Raw genomic sequence first — 19,172 nt, forward strand, 5'->3', positions numbered from 1 at the left:
ATAGCACTGCAGGAAAATCTCCCCTCTGGTCATAAGAATTCAAAATGAAGCTTTTAATTAGTCTTCACTAATTAAATGTAATATAACCACAAACAGGAATATCACCAATTGTCCTCTTTGGTTATTCATTTTTCTTCATTCTGTCATGTATGCCAGCTTATTGTGTGGCAAAGTACGTGTGGGGTTTTTTGGGGGGGGCAGTGAGTGTTAAATAACGACTAGGTAATCTCTCGTGACAGGAATCCTAAAATATAATTTGCAAGAGCTGAAGCATCTCTTTATTGCAAGGCTTGTAAATAAGTCCACCCAAGTCCCTAGCCTGCTTGCCCACATGTGCCATTATGGGCAATGTTTCAAAAATTCACCTGAAGGGAATTTTTAGTTCTCCAGGTGTTGGGGAAAGCAGAGCTGGGTTTAGGTTTGATGAGGCCCTAAGCTACTTCATTATGTCCAGCTGTCCTTTGCCAACAACAAATTTCTGCTGTTTTTTGCGTTTAATATATGCTATATGGTAATTTATGGACCTAATAGGTATCTAAAGCCATTTGCTTAAAGGAAAATAGGTATTTTATCAAAGCAATTTTATTTTATTTGTTTTTTATCTTCTATTTTATCTTCTATAGATCTTCTATCTAACCCATCCAGGGTTTTTTTCCTTTAATTTTTTTCGGACCCCCAAGAGAGTGGGGCCTTAAGCTATAGCTTGTTTTGGTTATACAGTCATACCTCAGGTTACAGACGCTTCAGGTTGCACAATTTGGGTTATGGACACGCCAAAACCCGGAAGTACCGGAATGGGTTACTTCCGGGTTTCGGCGCTCACGCATGCGCAGAAGCGCTAAATCACGCTATGCGCAGAAGTGCCAAATCGCAACCCGCTCGCGCGCAGACGCGGCGCTGCAGGTTGTGGGCCCTGCGGGTTGCGAATGTGCTTCCCGCACGGATCGCGTTCGCAACCCAAGCGTCCACTGTACGTAAATCCGGCACTGGGGGTGAGTGGCTCTGTACATGTAATAAGTGCAACAAAAGAATTTTCTTGGCGACTCTTTGTATCGTGTCTTTGCAATTTCACTATCCCGAAGCACATAGTCTGGGATTTGAGGTGATTCGGTAATTACCATTTTCTCATATGGCTTCAAAAGAAGTCGCTTTTAAAGGTCTGCCAGCGACTAAATGCCTTTTTTCTTCGCTTCAGCTAGTCAGAATTCAGTCTCTCTGCCACCGCTGGTCATTACTTCCGATGACCCGTAAGCTGCTCAAGAAAGATATTTTGTTTACATTATTTCACTTGGAGATGTAACTTAGCATGTGTATAAAGCACCGTTTCCCCTTTTTGTTTCAGGCATTCGACCACCAATCATGAATGGGCCCATGCACCCGCGTCCCTTGGTAGCACTGCTGGATGGCCGGGACTGCACAGTGGAAATGCCAATCCTGAAGGACGTCGCCACTGTTGCGTTTTGCGATGCACAGTCCACGCAAGAAATTCATGAAAAGGTGCAGCTGAACATTTATTTAAATTACCCATCTAGGAAGTACCATATTTTTCGCTGTATAGGATGCACCGGACCATAGGAGGGGGAGAACACGGGGGGGAAAAATTCTCTCCCTCTCTGCTCAGCCCCTTCCATTTCTCCTCCCGCTTCGCTGAAGGGGCGCTGCGCAGAGAGGGAAAACTGTGCAGCGCCTCTCCAGCAAAGCGAAGCCTGGAGAGCAAGAGGGATCGGTGTGCACCGACCCCTCTCGCTCTTCTGGCGGCTATCTGCAAGCCGTTGGAGCGCAGCGGGAACTCCTGCTGCGTTCCGAAGGCTTGCGGATAGCTGCCTGAAGCCCCTGGAGTGCAGCGGGAGTTCCCGCTGCACTCCGGGGGCTTCAGGCAGCTTCAGCGAAAGCAACGTGAAGCCTCCGGAGCGCGGGGAAGCTCCTGCAGCCAATCGGACATTCGGCTTCCAAAAATAGTTTGCAAACAGAAACAGTCACTTCCGGGTGTTTGGGAGACAAAATGTCCGAGTACCAAGGCATTCAAGATCCAAGGTACGACTGTAAATATTTAGGACTCTCAGATATCCGGGCTCTGGTGGCATGCCCTTTCAGACTGGGGAAGCCAGCCCTGGCTATGAGCTGCCAGTACCAGGTGCTCTCTTTCCTGGTTGAATGGTTTGGTGGTTGCTCCAACCAGTTGAAATAATAACAGGAGAAGGGTTCTAAACTGAGCTAGGGGTTATGAGTGCAAAACCAGTAAGTCTGCTTTGTTGATGATCCCTCCAGGTCTTCCAAGAGTCATGTATGTGCTTGAATGATTTCAGGGACGGGGAACCAGAGGCCAAATGCACCCCTCTGTACCAGTTCCTGGCCTTCTCGGTTACAGGGAACCAGGCAGAGGGCCTTCTTGGCAGTGGCACCCGCCCTGTGGAATGCCCTCCCACCAGATGTCAAAGAGAAAAACAACTACCAGATCTTTAGAAGACATCTGAAGGCAGCCCTCTTTAGGGAAGCTTTTAGTGTTTAATAGACTACTGTATTTTAATGCTTTGTTGGAAGCTGCCCAGAGTGTCTGGGGAAACCCAGTCAGATGGGCGGGGTATAAATAATAAATTCTATTCTATTCTATTCTATTCTGTTCTGTTCTGTTCTGTTCTGTTCTGTTCTATTCTATTCTATTCTATTCTATTCTTCTCAACTCTCCACAGGCCACAGCCCCTCTCAGCACTCTCTTGTAGTGCGTTTGCTTGCCTGGAATATATTCCTGAAATGTGATTAGGGCCTGTTACTTGCCTGGATAAAAGGGATGCGGGTGGCGCTGTGGTCTAAACCACAGAGCCTAGGACTTGCCAATCAGAAGGTCAGCGGTTCGAATCCCCGCGACGGGGTGAGCTCCCGTTGCTCAGTCCCTGCTCCTGCCAACCTAGCAGTTCAAAAGCACGTCAAAGTGCAAGTAGATAAATAGGTACCACTCCAGTGGGAAGGTAAACGGCGTTTCTGTGCGCTGCTCTGGTTCGCCAGAAGCAGCTTAGTCCTGCTGGCCACATGACCTGGAAGCTGTACGCCGGCTCCCTCGGCCAATAAAGCGAGATGAGCGCCGCAACCCCAGAGTCAGCCATGACTGGACCTAATGGTCAGGGGTCCCTTTACCTTTACCTTACTTGCCTGGATGGAGGATAGAGGATGGAAATGGGGTTTTGTGTTTATAAACCTATGACTTCTGTGTGGCTGGAATATAGCCCACTCTACAAATATCAGCGCTGCATGGTCCCTCTGTTCCTTTTTTTGCCTTTGGCACTGCTCACCACTAGCCTGCAACTCCCAGAAGCTTGCCTTTGAGGAAGACAGTTGCCGTCAGGCTGAAAATAAGACCCATCCCGATTCATAACAATGCTATGAAGTTTCTTAGAGGCTATTGGGCAGAGAGTTTCTTAGAGGCTATTGGGACAGTGTACATTTTTTTAAACATATGAAATGTGTTGTAAGAACGCTAAACATTTGCTTTTTGGAACAGCCCAACACAGAAATGGCTAGTGTCTCTGCAGAATAAATTTGAACTAGTATTGAACTATAGATCCGGATCTATCTGTGAAGTCTCAAAAAAATTGGTTCCCTACCAAATAAATTAGTGTAATTTCTGTAAACTGCTAATGGCTGACCTTTTCAGAGAAATGTCAGGTTTGTTTCCTCTAATAGATGGAAGATTTCACCAGAGATGTTGGCAGCATCTCACAGGATAACTTGCTTCAGATTGTAGCTCATCAGCAACACTCAAATGTTTCCACTCCGATATGGGCGACTGACCTTTAAATCCAAGGTTACCATAGGTCAGACCTCATTTTTCCTGAAGATAAGCACATTCAGTTTCCTAATTCAGTGAAGGGAGAATGTTCAGCACTGCGCTATTTCTACTACCTAGCTTTCTTATTTGGGCGGGCAGGGGTGTGTGTGCAGGGAATCAGGGCCTTTCAGACAAGATGCTACTTCAAAGTCGTAGAATTGCAGAGTTGGAAGGAATCCCGTCTAGACCAACCCCCTGCAATGCTGGGGTGTAGCCAATAGACTCACTTTCAGGTCCACTAACACGGTTGCTGCTAAATACCCTTTCCTGATCCCCGAAGAATTGATGCTTTTGAATTATGGTGCTGGAGGAGACTCTTGAGAGTCCCATGGACTGTAAGAAGATCAAACTGATCCATTCTGAAGGAAATCAGCCCTGAGTGCTCACTGGAAGGACAGATCATGAAGCTGAGGCTCCAATACTTTGGCCACCTCATGAGAAGAGAAGACTCCCTGGAAAAGACCCTGATGTTGGGAAAGATGGAGGGCACAAGGAGAAGGGGACGACAGAGGACGAGATGGTTGGATAGTGTTCTCGAAGCTACCAGCATGAATTTGACCAAGCTGCGGGAAGCAGTGGACGACAGGAGTGCCTGGTGTGCTCTGGTCCATTGGGTCACAAAGAGTCGGACACGACTAAACGACAACAACAACAACAATTGTTGTGTTATGCAGCCACTTCTCTGAGGTTTGGTATCAGACCATCCACCTGATGTATTGGCACCTAGTTCATGGAAGCTTGTGCTGCAATAATTCCAAGAATCTCTTTTTTTATCTGTGAACCTGCACGAAAACATGAGAATTCAATCCATTTATGGGTGCCCCCCCCCCGCTGTAAAAACTGTGAATAGTGCGGGAGGCAGTGGAAGACAGGAGTGCCTGGCGTGCTCTGGTCCAGGGGGTCACGAAGAGTCGGACACAACTCAACGACTAAACAACAACAACCCTTTCCTACATGCGACTCGTGGCCTACAGAGCAGCTGGGTTCAAAAAGGTTAAAAAAGCTTTGGTCAGAGTTCATTACAAGGCTCTGGAATGGTGCAACCCATTGCTTTCAGGAAGTGGTAGACTTTGGGACGGCTGAGCGTGGTGGAATAGCAAAGGCCATAGGTGGCAGACTGCCAATATTTGTATGGAGCTTCTGGGCGAGATCACCCATGGCTACAGCGTGTGATAGCTTTGATATGTTAATGACAATACATTATTACCCTAGGGGCACGGGTGGCGCTGTGGTCTAAACCACTGAGCCTCTTGGGCTTGCCTAACGGAAAGTTGGCGGTTCAAATCCCTGCGATGGAGTGAGCTCCCGTTGCTCGGTCCCTGCTCCTGCCAACCTAGCAGTTAGCAGTTCGAAAGCACACCAGTGCAAGTAGATAAATAGGCACTGCTGTCGCTGGAAGGTAAACGGCGTTTCTGTGCGCTCTGGCTTACATCACAGTGTTCAGTTGTGTCAGTAGTGGAAAGAAGCTACATGACCCAGAAAGCTGTCTGTGGACAAATGCCGGCTCCCTCGGCCTGTAGAGCAAGATGAACGCCGCAACCCCATAGTCACCTTTGACTGGACTTAACCATCCAGGGGTCCTTTACCACCTGGTATCTGGTACCATGGGAGATGGCAAAACCCCAATTGGTACCAGTTGTGCCATTGGATGTGCTTATGGCAATTTTGATCCTTATAGAGGTGTGGTTTTTTTTGTTACTCTTTTCGAGAAATAAGCAAACTATTGACAGCAAGAGAAACTCTTGCCAGCCGACCACTTATTGGAGAGCTGATGAGAAATTCTTCGTGACCTTAGATGCCTCTTGTATAAATTGACACCAGATGATGTTTTGGAACATAAAATCTTGGCTCGCTTTGGAGCTCTTTGCATAATTCCTATCTCTAGAGTTATTTTACTTTGAAGGATAGGTAGGGATGGGAACTGCCTTTCAGTTGTTTTATTTGTGTTACGCTTTTAGTAAAAGTTAAAGGATCAGAAAGGAACAACCGTTCTCCACAGTGCTAATAGCTCCACAAGAAAACACTTTTGCTCCACAAGAAAACACATTGCTTTTCTCTATTTTTCTATTTTGCTTTATTTCCCCAAAGGCTTTTTTCTTGCCTTAAACAACTAGGGTACACTCAAGTTCAGTGAAACCTGATAAATGTCTTGAGATTTGCCATGGTGCTAAAAACAAAACCTGCACCTCAGACTGTTGGTGGGCACCGGGTCCAGAGTAGTCAGATTACCAAGTACGTAACATCTTAATCCATGGTATTTTGCTAGGCTAAAGGTAAAGGGGCCCCTGACCATTAGGTCCAGTTGTGACCGACTCTGGGGTTGCGGTGCTCATCTCGCTTTATTGGCCGAGGGAGCCGGCGTACAGCTTCCGGGTCATGTGGCCAGCATGACTAAGCCACTTCTGGCGGACACCAGAAATACCGTTTACCTTCCCACCTATTTATCTACTTGCACTTTGACGTGCTTTCGAACTGCTAGGTTGGCAGGAGCAGGGACCGAGCAATGGGAGCTCACCCCGTTGCGGGGATTCGAACCGCCGACCTTCTGATCAGCAAGTCCTAGGCTCTGTGGTTTAACCCACAGCGCCACCCACGTCCCTCTCACCTCCCAGGGGGAACTAGCAAAATATAGTAGCATTTGTGAACAGGTCTCTCAAGTGAACAGTAAGTCTCAGGCAATCATTTTGCTACCCATTCTGCTGCAACCGCACCTTGAAATTCTCCCTTGAGAGATGACCATACTATTGGAGACGATGGCGTGTACCCCAGGAATTGGAATTCTGGAGGGTGTGTTGAGAACGTAACTGAATTGTGTTTGCCTTTGTTTTTCAGGTACTAAATGAAGCAGTGGGAGCCCTGATGTACCACACCATCACTTTAACCCGTGAAGACCTGGAGAAGTTTAAAGCACTTCGAATAATCGTTAGAATTGGAAGTGGTTTTGATAACATTGATATTAAATCTGCTGGCGATTTAGGTATGTCGTTAATTCACGTCTGTGAAATTTTATGTAGAAACCCAAGGGGGCTGGTGTTCAAACTTTGCTGACGTGTTTGAAGGTTGCACTTAAGTGTGGTACTCTGTATTTGAAATTAATTGAATAACTCAAGTAAGGGTACTCCAGTTGGTGCTTACAAAAATAAATAAATAAAAATAAATTTTTATTTCTATCCTGCCCTCCCCAGCCGAAGCCGGGCTCAGGGCAGCTAACAACAATAAAATAATACAACATTCTAAAATCATTTCATTATAAAATCTGTTCAAATCAGATTAATGGCAACCATTGGGCTAGAGTTCTGTGAGGATAGCCAAAGGAGGGGGTCAGGCTATGCCCTGGCCAAACGCCTGGTGGAACAGCTCTGTTTTGCAGGCCCTGCGGAAAGATGTCAAGTCCCGCAGGGCCCTAGTCTCTTGTGACAGAGCGTTCCACCAGATCGGAGCCACAGGCCGAAAAAGCCCTGGCTCTGGTTGAGGCCAGCCTAACCTCTCTGTGGCCTGGGACCTTCAGGATGTTTTTGTTTGAAGACTGTAAGTTCCTCTGCGGGACATACCAGGAGAGGCGGTCCCGTAAGTACAAGGGTCCTAGGCCGTATAGGGCTTTAAAGGTTAAAACCAGCACCTTAAACCTGATCCTGTACTCCACCGGGAGCCAGTGCAGCTGGTAAAGCACCAGGTGAGTGTGATTTCGCAGCGAGGACCCCGTAAGGAGTCTTGTCGCGACATTTTGCACCCGCTGGAGTTTCTGGGTCAGTCTCAAGGGCAGCCCCACGTAGAGCGAGTTACAATAATCCAGTCTGGAGGTGACCGTCAGGTAGATAACAGTGGCTAGGTCAGGGCGAGAGAGGTAAGGAGCCAACGGCTTAGCTTGGCAGAGGTGAAAAAATGTCACCTTTTTATAGCTGCAATCTGCGGCTCCATGGAAAGGGAGGTGTCGAAGATTACACCCAAACTCTTAACGGATGGTGCTGGCACTAATTGCGCCCCCGCAAGAGATGGGAATTGCCCCCCAATCTCATATCATCCCGACTCAGCCAAAGGACCTTTGACCCAACGTAAAGGTAAAGGGACCCCTGACCGACTGGGGTTGTGCGCTCATCTCGCTCTGTAGGCCGAGGGAGCCGGCGTTTGTCCGCAAACAGCTTCTGGGTCATGTGGCCAGCATGACTAAGCCGCTTCTGGCGAACCAGAGCAGCGTACAGAAACACCGTTTACCTTCCCGCTGGAGTGGTACCTATTTATCTACTTGCACTTTGACGTGCTTTCGAACTGCTAGGTTGGCAGGAGCGGGGGCCGAGCAACGGGAGCTCACCCCGTTGTGGGGATTTGAACCGCCGACCTTCTGATCGGCAAGTCCTAGGCTCTGTGGTTTAACCCTCAGCACCACCTGCTAATGGAAGAGGAGGGGAGGTTTTTTTTTTGCCAGTTTGCCCTTCCCCACTAGCCATGGCACCTTCCGTCCTGTTGGAGGATTCCCCCCTCTCTGGAGCAGGTCTTCAGCGTTTGATGTGAGCTGGAGGTTACAGAAGGAAAGGGGGAATATTCTTTCTTCTGTTAATGGAGGCATGCACTGGATCAAAAGCACCTGTGAACACAAGGGGGTTCCACTATTTATATTTAGGCGTTCATTGCTTTGCACTGACTTAGGCTGCCCCCTCCCAGCGCACTCTTGCTCCTTACATCCACCAAAATCTCTGGCTGTGGACATTGACTCAAAAACTTATGACACGTTTTGCTGTGGCAACGTTGCTGTGAAGCGTAGCCTAGCTTCATTGCATATTTGTGTCATCTCTGTTGCAGACAGCGAAGGTATAGGTGGCTAACTTGTGGCCTTGCCTTCCAGCTCCTGCTGGGCTGCACTACCCATTAACCCTGACCATGAGTCATGCCGGCTGGGGCTGGTAGAGCATTATTATTATTTATTAATTTATTACAGAGGTACCTCGGGTTACATACGCTTCAGGTTACATACACTTCAGGTTACAGACTCTGCTAACCCAGAAATAGCACCTCGGGTTAAGAACTTTGCTTCAGGATGAGAACAGAAATCGTGCTCCGGTGGTGCGGTGGCAGCAGGAGGCCCCATTAGCTAAAGTGGTGCTTCAGGTTAAGAACAGTTTCAGGTTAAGAACGGACCCCTGGAACGAATTAAGTACTTAACCCGAGGCACCACTGTATTTACACCCTGCCCATCTGGCTGGGTTTCCCCAGCCACTCTGGGCGGCTTCCAACAGAATATTAAAATACAATAACCTATTAAACATTAAAAACTTCCCTAAACAGGGCTGCCTTCAGATGTCTTCTAAAAGTCTGGTACTTGTTGTTCTCTTTGACATCTGCTGGGAGGGCGTTCCACAGGGTGGGTACTTCTACCGAGAAGGCCCTCTGCCTGGTTCCCTGTAACTTGGCTTCTTGCAGCTAGGGAACCCCCAGAAGGCCCTCAGAGCTGGACCTCAGTGTCCGGGCAGAACGATGGGGGTGGAGACGCTCCTTCAGGTGTACAGGACCAAGCATGAGATTCTTAACCCAGGGCTGTATGTTTGAGCCCCACATTGGGCCAAAGATTCTCGCACTCTGGGGGATTGAACTAAATGATCCTTGTGGTCCCTTCCAAACTCTGTGATCTGGAGCAGTGTTGGCTCTGGGTTTTGAAGGGCTCTTGGGCAAGGCATCCTCCATGCCACCTCCATGACTCCCAGCTCCTCACCGCCCCACGTCATGGAGGGTTCTTGAGCCCTCCAGCAGATGCCTGAGCATGCTGACCATTGGTGCCAGCCCTGGTCTGGAGGACCACAGGTCAGCTTCGCCTGGATCACAACCTTGGAGCATTCTAGAAACTAAATTCTGGCAAGTGAGCCTTGGTCCCATCCGTGGAGCAACTGCTGACATCCAGCTCCACTCTCCCCTGCCCTACCCAAAGCAAGAGTTTATCCCACAACCCCTCTATTTCTCTTGTGCTTTTCTGATGCATGACTTGTTTTAGATGGTTGAAGCAGCAGGTGGGGGCTGTCCATTTTTTAATCGTTGGAAAGGTGCATAGTCTTGCTTTAGGTCAGGCATAGGCAAACTCGGCCCTCCGGCTGTTTTGGGACTACAACTCCCATCATCCCTAGATAACTGGACCAGTGGTCAGGGATGATGGGAATTGTAGTCCCAAAACATCTGGAGGGCCGAGTTTGCCTATGCCTGCTTTAGGTGCTTAATAGTATATGTCTTTCCAACATCTCTGAGGGCCAGGGGCTGGTTGGATTCATAAAGATGCTGGGGGGGGGATTCCGTGGCATTCTGGAGCCACCCTAGGATTCAACACATTGTGTTTTTTCTTATTATTATTATTTAAGGGATTGCAGTGTGCAATGTTCCGGCTGCATCCGTGGAAGAGACAGCAGACTCTACAATGTGCCACATCTTGAACCTGTACAGACGAACCACCTGGCTTCATCAGGCCTTGCGAGAAGGCACGAGGGTGCAGAGTGTGGAGCAGATCCGGGAAGTGGCTTCTGGGGCTGCAAGAATCCGAGGGGAGACTCTGGGCATTATTGGGTTAGGTAGGCCCACCCTGTTCTCCTGCTCTCTGCTCTTTGAAGATAAAGTCTGTTTGTTAGTTAAATGCATCCATTGTTGTGGCTTAAGGCTAATCGGGACCCTAACAAACTGCTAGGGATGGTGGTATCCTATTTAGAATCGCTGCCCTGGGTTAGCTAGTGCCCTAAGATGCTCCAAACCTATTGTCTGCGTTACCAGGACCAGATATCTACCCCTCTACAGTGGTACCTCGGTTTAAGAATTGACCTGTTTATGAACGATTTGGTTTACGAACTTCGCAAAACCAGAAGTAGTGTCCCGGTTTGTAAACTTTACCTTGGTCTACAAACGGAAACCGAACTGTGGAAGGGCACCGGTGGTGGGAGGACTCATTAGAGAAAGCGCGCCTCGGTTTAAGAATGGAATCGGTTTAAGAATGGACTTCAGGAACGGATTAAGTTTGTAAACCGAGGTACCACTGTATTTTGCTCAGTAGTTCATTTCTAAAATGTATTCCAGAACCGCCTTGTCACTCCGTAGCAGAAATAAGTTTGTTGAACCATAGTGGGCAGGAGCCTACACAAAGTCTGGGGAGTGGTGGAAGAGTAACAGTGATGTTTTCCTAATGGAACTGGAAATTTCTCTTCTCCATGTTTCATTAGAACTCTTTAAGTTGGACTACTGTGTACGTACTCTGCAACCTCATTCTGACGTAACACTAAACTATGGCTTATCATTATATGAATGGCCCTCTGCTTTGTGAACTCCCTTCTCTTCTTCCTCTGCAACCATGAGGAGGAGTAGATAGGAAAGTTTTGCTTCCACTTGCAACTAATTATGGCCACGCGTTATCCTTGGACCCAGATAAACTGGATATTCTTAACTATGGTTTAGGGAAAGAAGCAAACATTAAACCTTGGTTTACGATTCTGCTAAACCAGTGTTCTTCAGCTTTGGGTCACCAGATGTTGTTGGATAATATTGTCAGCCAGCTTAGCCGCAGGTGGGATCCACAATTGAAAAACACTGTCCTAAACCATATTTAAGATTCAGCTTTGGGGATAATGATAATAAACCATGGTTAATTGAAAGCAGAAGCAAAACCTTCTCCTTATAAGACTCACTTTTTCCCCTCCTAAAAAGTAAGGGGAAATGTGTGTGCGTCTTATGGAGCGAATGCAGGCCGCGCAGCTATCACAGAAGCCAGAACAGCAAGAGGAATTGCTGCTTTCACTGCACAGCGATCCCTCTTGCTGTTCTGGCTTCTGAGATTCAGAATATTTTTTTTCTTGTTTTCCTCCTCCAAAAACCAGGTGTGTCTTGTGGTCTGGTACGTCTTATAGAGCAAAAAATATGGTAGTTTAACATTGCATCCAAGCCCCATCTGCATGAATGGGTGGTTGTTTTATACCTGCCTCAACAATATTTGTTGCAAGACGACAAAAATTCTCCCCCTCCCCGCAGGACGTGTTGGTCAAGCGGTTGCACTACGTGCAAAAGCCTTTGGCTTCAATGTCATTTTCTACGACCCGTACCTCTCAGATGGCATGGAACGTGCTCTTGGACTTCAGCGGGTGACGACTTTGCAGGATTTGTTGTTTCACAGCGACTGCGTCACCCTCCACTGCAGCCTAAACGAACACAACCATCACCTTATTAACGACTTCACCATTAAACAGGTACGTTTCGGATAATGTCACAGTGACGATAAGAGTTAACATTTACATAGCAATTTTTGTGTGTTCTAAGCACTTCACAAACATCGCCTTAGAGGTACTTATGAGGCAGACCAATGATGCCATCGCCATTTTGCAGATATATTGTTACAGTGTATATTGAGAGGCGAGCGGTTCTGCCATGCAACCAGGTATCAATTTTGTCTGCCGTCTGTCCTAGTAATAGGTTCTACTCGGTGAAGAAATGTCACATCCTACCACTGCAGTTTAATCACGTGGATCTTTATTTGTTGTTGTTGTTTAGTCGTTTAGTCGTGTCCGACTCTTCGTGACCCCATGGACCAGAGCACGCCAGGCACTTCTGTCCTCCACTGCCTCCCGCAGTTTGATCAAACTCATGCTGGTAGCTTCAAGAACACCATCCAACCATCTCATTCTCTGTCGTCCCCTTCTCCTTGTGCCCTCCATCTTTCCCAACATCAGGGTCTTTTCCAGGGAGTCTTCTCTTCTCATGAGGTGGCCAAAGTATTGGAGCCTCAACTTCACGATCTGTCCTTCCAGTGAGCGCTCAGGGCTGATTTCCTTCAGAATGGAGAGGTTTGATCTTCTTGCAGTCCATGGGACTCTCAAGAGTCTCCTCCAGCACCATAATTCAAAAGCATCAATTCTACGGCGATCAGCCTTCTTTATGGTCCAGCTCTCACTTCCATACATCACTACTGGGATCTTTATTTACTCGAGAACCGAAAAGTTGTCTTCCGATAAAATTTCTGCACATCTCAATTCGTAGATTAAGTGGCTACTGCCCCCTTGTGTTCAGTGCTAATACTCACAAGCATTCCCATCCCAATTTAGTTGTCCGGCTACTGGCGGAGGAGAGTACTTGAAATAATTTCGGACTTTCAACTGTGAAACGTTTGCAGATCACCCATGGCATTTACAGCCGTAACTTAGTTTTTATTGAACTTACATTATCAGAAGTGTATGCTTGCCAATCAAAACAACCATTTCTTAGTTCTGCAGGCGGAGAACTGCCTACAGAATAATGGCAGTCTTGCAGTTAGTTGCATCCTAGATGACACAACCTTGATGGCAGAAAGTGAGGAGGAATTAAAGAACCTATTAATGAGGGTGAAAGAGGAGAGTGCAAAATATGGTCTGAAGCTCAGCATCAAAAAAACTAAGAACATGGCCACTGGTCCCATCACCTCCTGGCAAATAGAAGGGGAAGAAATGGAGGCAGTGAGAGATTTTACTTTCTTGGGCTCCATGATCACTGCAGATGGTGACAGCAGCCACGAAATTAAAAGGTGCCTACTTCTTGGGAGAAAAGCAATGACAAACCTAGACAGCATCTTAAAAAGCAGAGACATCCCCTTTGCCAACAAAGGTCCGTATAGTTAAAGTTATGGTTTTCCCAGTAGTGATGTATGGAAGTGAGAGCTGGACCAGAAAGAAAGGCTGATCCCCGAAGAATTGATGCTTTTGAATTATGGTGTTGGAGGAGACTCTTGAGAGTCCCATGGACTGCAAGAAGATCAAACCTCTCCATTCTGAAGGAAATCAGCCCTGAGTGCTCACTGGAAGGACAGATCCTGAAGCTGAGGCTCCAATACTTTGGCCACCTCATGAGAAGAGAAGACTGCCTGGAAAAGACCCTGATGTTGGGAAAGATGGAGGGCACAAGGAGAAGGGGACGACAGAGGACGAGATGGTTGGACAGCGTCCTTGAAGCTACCAGCATGAGTCTGACCAAACTGCGGGAGGCAGTGGAAGACAGGAGTGCCTGGCGTGATCTGGTCCATGGGGTCACAAAGAGTCAGAAACAACAAAACAACAACAACAACTATTGTGTTATGCAGCCACTTCTCTGAGGTTTGGTAATCAGACCATCCACCTGATGTATTGGCACCTAGTTCATGGAAGCTTGTGCTGCGATAATTCCAGGAATCTCTTTTTCATCTGTGAACCTGTATGAGAACATGAGAATTCAATCCACTTCTTGGTGTGTCCCCCCCCCCCCCCGCTTTAAGAGGTCTGGCGACTGGGCAGAAGGGCTTTTCAGCTGTGATGAACAGAATATGGAATAGCCACTGGCTGCTTCATCGCCTCTATTTAGGCAGGTTGCAAAACCACCTTTATTTCAGCAGGCATTTTCAGGGCACATTAGATTTTAGAGTTGTGCTTTGATTCCCAGGGAACGAGGTATTAACGTTTAGCAAAGCTTCTCTGAGATGTCTTGAGCCCATGGGACAGAGCAGGATGTCAAATAAAGAAATATAAACGCATTAGTTAACCTGTTGCTATCTTGCTGCTCCTGCAATCATATGAGGTACTTCAAATTGTCGTTTTATTCTTTTTTTATATTAATTACAGTGCCGATTCTGTTTTTAAAAATTGTGCTGCAGAAATGTTGGTATAAATGAATGCGCTGATCTTTAAGGTGCCACAAACCTTTACTTTTCTTTATTGCAACCAACAGAATTTGCTGTGCAGCTAATTCTGTGGATTCTCTGTTGAGGCAGTTCATGATTTGTCTTTTATCTAGTCATATGCTTCACATAAACTGGTTTCTACAGCTTTCTGGGTTTCAAGTTAATTGGGTTTCAGCAAGCAAGAAATCTCAACATTATGGGCTGGCCATTTGTTGAATTACATTAACATAGTTTATGGATATGTTTGCTTGCAAGTTTCTGAAAGCCATGAAACTTCTTGATGAAACAGGAAATCGACATAAGCGTATTACTGAAAACTACAATTGTCTGTGTCAGTTTTATAATTTATTAAATATTTCCGCTTTCCTAAAGGATCTTGGAATGCAAAGGTGTTCTGATAAGTTATTAATATGTCACTTATTTTTATGTCGACAGCTGTGCTGTTCTACTTGGTACAACTTTAAGTGTTTCCATTGATATGTTAAGGCAAGTAGAAAATTACAATGTTGCCTCAGTAAGCAAATACATTTTATTTGCTAATGGGTGCTTGTTTTCACATGTCTCGTTTTTAGTAATTTCTATTCACTTTACCTTAAAAAAATTTTTTTTGCAGTAAATCAGTTCAGTTTCTTGTGAAAGGTAGAGGAAACAGCCTGTGCACTTTCTCCAAAGCCACGGCAGTTCCTTTCAGCGACTCAGAGTCTTAAATGTCATAAATTGTCATCTGACTTCAGTGCAGTACAACGGGGCACACATTTTAAATTCCTGTTAACTAGACGGAAAGTATTTTTAAACCATATTTTTAAGGTTTGCTTTCAGTATTGCCTTAGGCTACATTATAGCATTTAAACGCAGACTGAACATCTGTCAAATGCAAAAATTAATCTGTTTGATGCTTTTCCCCCTGGGCGTTGTTCAGTTTAACCGTGATAAAGATGCAGTTTTGCTTGGCTATTTACACCTTTTAAGCTTCGTTTATAAGAAGATTTTTGTAGCATTTTTCCAGTGTGTAGTAAGGCGAGTGGTCCACTTTTTGGTGTAGGCTGTTCCAGTGACAGCTGGTTCCTCTACTAACATCAACTTTATTTCGCGCGCTTTTAATCTCGGTATTTTAACTTCCCGCAGATGCGACAGGGAGCCTTCCTTGTGAACATGGCTCGAGGAGGGCTAGTAGATGAAAAAGCACTTGCACAGGCCCTGAAGGAAGGAAGAATACGAGGGGCAGCCTTGGACGTACACGAGTCAGAACCATTCAGGTGATTCTGTTTCCTGTTCAGTGCCTGTTCTATTGCTAAAGAAAAATTAAAAAGTAAAGGGACCTCTGACCATTAGGTCCACTCGTGGCCGACTCTGGGGTTGTGGCGCTCATCTTGCTCTATAGGCCGAGGGAGCCGGCGTACAGCTTCCGGGTCATGTGGCCAGCATGACTAAGCCGCTTCTGGCGAACCAGAGCAGCGCACGGAAACGCTGTTTATCTTCCCGCCGGAGCGGTACCTATTTATCTACTTGCACTTTGATGTGCTTTCGAACTGCTAGGTGGGCAGGAGCAGGGACCGAACGGGAGCTCACCTCATCACAGGGATTCGAACCGCTGACCTTCTGATCGGCAAGCCCTCGGCTCTGTGGTTTAACCCACAGCACCACCTTCCAAATGAAGATTCTCTGGTCCTTCCTAGAGTGTTCCAAGTGTCTCCTATACTTGCATCTCTGGATTATTATCAGAATATGCAGTGACCCAGAATATGTTGCTTCCCGCTCTTTATTGAAAAGAAAATATCAATTATGTGCCCCTGGTGAGCATCCTTTGCTCGCCTTCGGACCCACTGGCCTGGGTAGCAGCAGGTTCAGCTTGCCCTTGCTTCTGATTAGTAGGAAATTAATGGTTCTACGCAATCTTCCAAGGGTAAAAGGCGTATTTCGTAGTAAAAATACGTTCCCGCCTGACTGCTTGGCCTGTCCTCCATCTATATTCTCTGTCCTGCAGGGCTCTGAGATACTGGTAGTGTTTTTGGATGATGCGCGAGCACCTAACAGGTCCACACAAAAGTTTAGACAACACCTTGATAGCTTCCATGGATTCAGTCAGGAAAAGATACCTCAAAGATGCTGTTTTGATCCCTTTCCACTATCAAGTTTGGGCCAGGGAAGCCCACCCACCCCAGTATACAGGTCAATCAGACTTTCAAAATCTGTTTGGGGTGCCAAGATATTGACCTGGTTGAGACTTGATATGAAGGCAAGGAGAAGCTGTTCAAAAGAACCACGTTCCTCTCATACTACCACAGAACCAGTAACTCCAGAACTAACTCTCCCAAAAGGTTACCATAAATACCGTATTTTTTGCTCTATAAGACGCATTCTGAATATTCTGAATCCCAGAAGCCAGAACAGCAAGAGGGATCGCTGTGCAGTGAAAGCAGCAATCCCTCTTGCTGTTCTGGCTTCTGGGATGGCTGCGCAGCCTGCATTCGCTCCATAAGACGCACACACATTTCCCCTTACTTTTTAGGAGGGAAAAAGTGAGTCTTACAGAGCAAAAAATACGGTACTTCTCTTTATATCTAGGCAAATGGCTGTCTTACTGTTTTATTACATATATCCTCCTCCAGCGAACTCTACGGAAGCATCTACTCTGGGCTTTCAAACCCCGTCTCAATACTGTTTCCTCAAATGCACATGTTGTTGTTCCCATTATTCTCAGCACTGGCTGTGCTGTTGAGAAATGGAAGTCGTGGGTGTTTGCAGTTCATTTCTGGCTGCGTATACTTATTCTTGGAGATGCGGGTGGCGCTGTGGGTTAAACCACAGAGCCTGGGACTTGCCGATCAGAAGGTCAGCGGTTCGAATCCCCGCGACCGGGTGAGCTCCCATTGCTCGGTCCCTGCTCCTGCCAACCTAGCAGTTCGAAAGCACGTCAAAGTGCAAGTAGATAAATAGGTACTGCTCCAGCGGGAAGGTAAACGGTGTTTCCGTGCACTGCTCTGGTTCGCCAGAAGTGGCTTAGTCATGCTGGCCACATGACTTGGAAGCTGTCTGCGGACAAACACCAGCTCCCTCGGCCTATAGAGCAAGATGAGCGCCACAACCCCAGAGTCGGTCATGACTGGGCTTAACTGTCAGGGGTCCCTTTACCTTTTTATACTTATTAATAAACACACAAAAGCCTCTGTTCAGGAAGATGATGATGATGAATTACAGTATAAGATGTACAGTATATGATACCTTTCTTTACTTTTTCTCTCAGCTTTAGTCAGGGTCCCCTGAAGGATGCGCCAAATCTGATCTGTACTCCCCACGCTGCGTGGTACAGTGAGCAGGCCTCAATAGAGATGCGGGAAGAAGCAGCCCGAGAGATCCGGAAAGCTATCACAGGTGCCAGCCATATTCCCCTCAATGTTCTTTTACCGACTTCCTTTAGCTTAACGAGCATGCCGTTCTTCTGTATCTAGAACAGGGGTCTGCAACCCGCGGCTCCGGAGCCGCATGTAGCTCTTTTACACCTTTGCCGCGGCTCCAGGGCGGATACTAGCGAGGGGAGGAGGCGTATTGTGCGCCCCGACACTCCCCACTGTGGCGGGCGCTGTACTGGCTGTGACGTTGCATGGGGGCGGTGTGTGCGTTAGTCACACACCGTCCCGACGTCACCTTCCCGCCTGCTACATTGTAAGGGGCATGTACGCTGGTCACTGCATTGAAAGGGGGCATGTACGCTGGTCACTGTTTTGAAGGGGAGTGAAGAACACACACACCAAAAAAGGTAACTTGTTAATTTAACGTCTATTTCTATGAGGAGGAGTAATTCTGAGGGGTCAAACAAGGAAATAATAAAAAAGTGACAAAAAAGTTTTTTTTTAATGACGAGTTTTGCGGCTCCCAGTTTTTTTTTCTTCGGAAACAGGTCCAAGTGGCTCTTTTTGTCTTAAAGGTTGCAGACCCCTGATCTAGAACATCAGTAGTACAAAGGACTTCAAACTGGCTTGGAATAACGTTTGCTAAGTGTGTCACTGCTAACTTTGCAAACGTTGACTTTTAAGCACGACTCTGAATGTGAACTGAGCACCGCTGCAGTTACAAAGCTGGTGGAGTCTCACCAAAGTCAGGTTGTGTGGGCAAAATAAAAAAATTCCTTCCAGTAGCACCTTAAAGACCAACTAAGTTAGTTCTTGGTATGAGCTTTCGTGTGCATGCACACTTCTTCAGATACACTGAAACAGAAGTTGCCAGATCCTTCTATATAGTGAGAAGGTGGGGAGGGGTGTTACTCAGAAGGGTGGTGGGAATGGGAGATAGGCAGATAGCTGAGAGAGCCTCTTGACGACTCTTAACGACTGTAATAGGTCTTACAGGAAAAGGCAAGGGGTGGGAAGGTGAGAAATGGTTTAGTTATGTATAGTGAGATAAGAATCCAATGTCTTTGTTCAGCCCAGGTCTTTTCATGGTTTTAAGTTTGGTAATGAGTTGTAATTCAGCAGCTTCTCTTTCCAGTCTATTTCTGAAATTCCTTTGTAGTAAAACAGCTACTTTGAGATCTTGTATAGAATGTCCTGGGAGATTGAAGTGTTCTCCTACTGGTTTCTCTGTTCTGTGATTCTTGATGTCAGATTTATGTCCGTTTATTCTTTGGCGTAAGGTTTGGCCTGTTTGTCCAATATAGAGAGCTGAAGGACACTGTTGGCATTTGATGGCATACACAATGTTAGACGATGAGCAATTAAA

The 19,172-nt window shown here is 46.6% G+C and overlaps 1 protein-coding gene and 1 long non-coding RNA gene across 6 annotated transcripts in view; one reads left to right on the forward strand and one right to left on the reverse strand.

Annotated features, from left to right (window-relative positions):
- LOC308585845 overlaps positions 1 to 19,172 on the reverse strand; it is a 196,680-nt gene that overhangs the window by 159,314 nt on the left and 18,194 nt on the right. The window lies entirely within an intron of this gene.
- CTBP1 (C-terminal binding protein 1) overlaps positions 1 to 19,172 on the forward strand; it is a 55,936-nt gene that overhangs the window by 32,139 nt on the left and 4,625 nt on the right. For all 5 annotated transcript variants that reach the window (XM_081191784.1, XM_081191785.1, XM_081191786.1 and 2 more), the window contains 6 exons: positions 1,343 to 1,497; positions 6,656 to 6,800; positions 10,162 to 10,368; positions 11,810 to 12,024; positions 15,582 to 15,712; positions 17,701 to 17,828. In XM_081191784.1, the coding sequence (XP_081047910.1) occupies positions 1,343 to 1,497; positions 6,656 to 6,800; positions 10,162 to 10,368; positions 11,810 to 12,024; positions 15,582 to 15,712; positions 17,701 to 17,828 (981 nt within the window). The remainder of the gene's footprint in view (positions 1 to 1,342; positions 1,498 to 6,655; positions 6,801 to 10,161; positions 10,369 to 11,809; positions 12,025 to 15,581; positions 15,713 to 17,700; positions 17,829 to 19,172) is intronic.

Source organism: Podarcis bocagei (genome assembly GCF_964188305.1).
Source record: "Podarcis bocagei genome assembly, chromosome: 4".
Taxonomy (NCBI): Eukaryota; Metazoa; Chordata; class Lepidosauria; order Squamata; family Lacertidae; genus Podarcis; species Podarcis bocagei.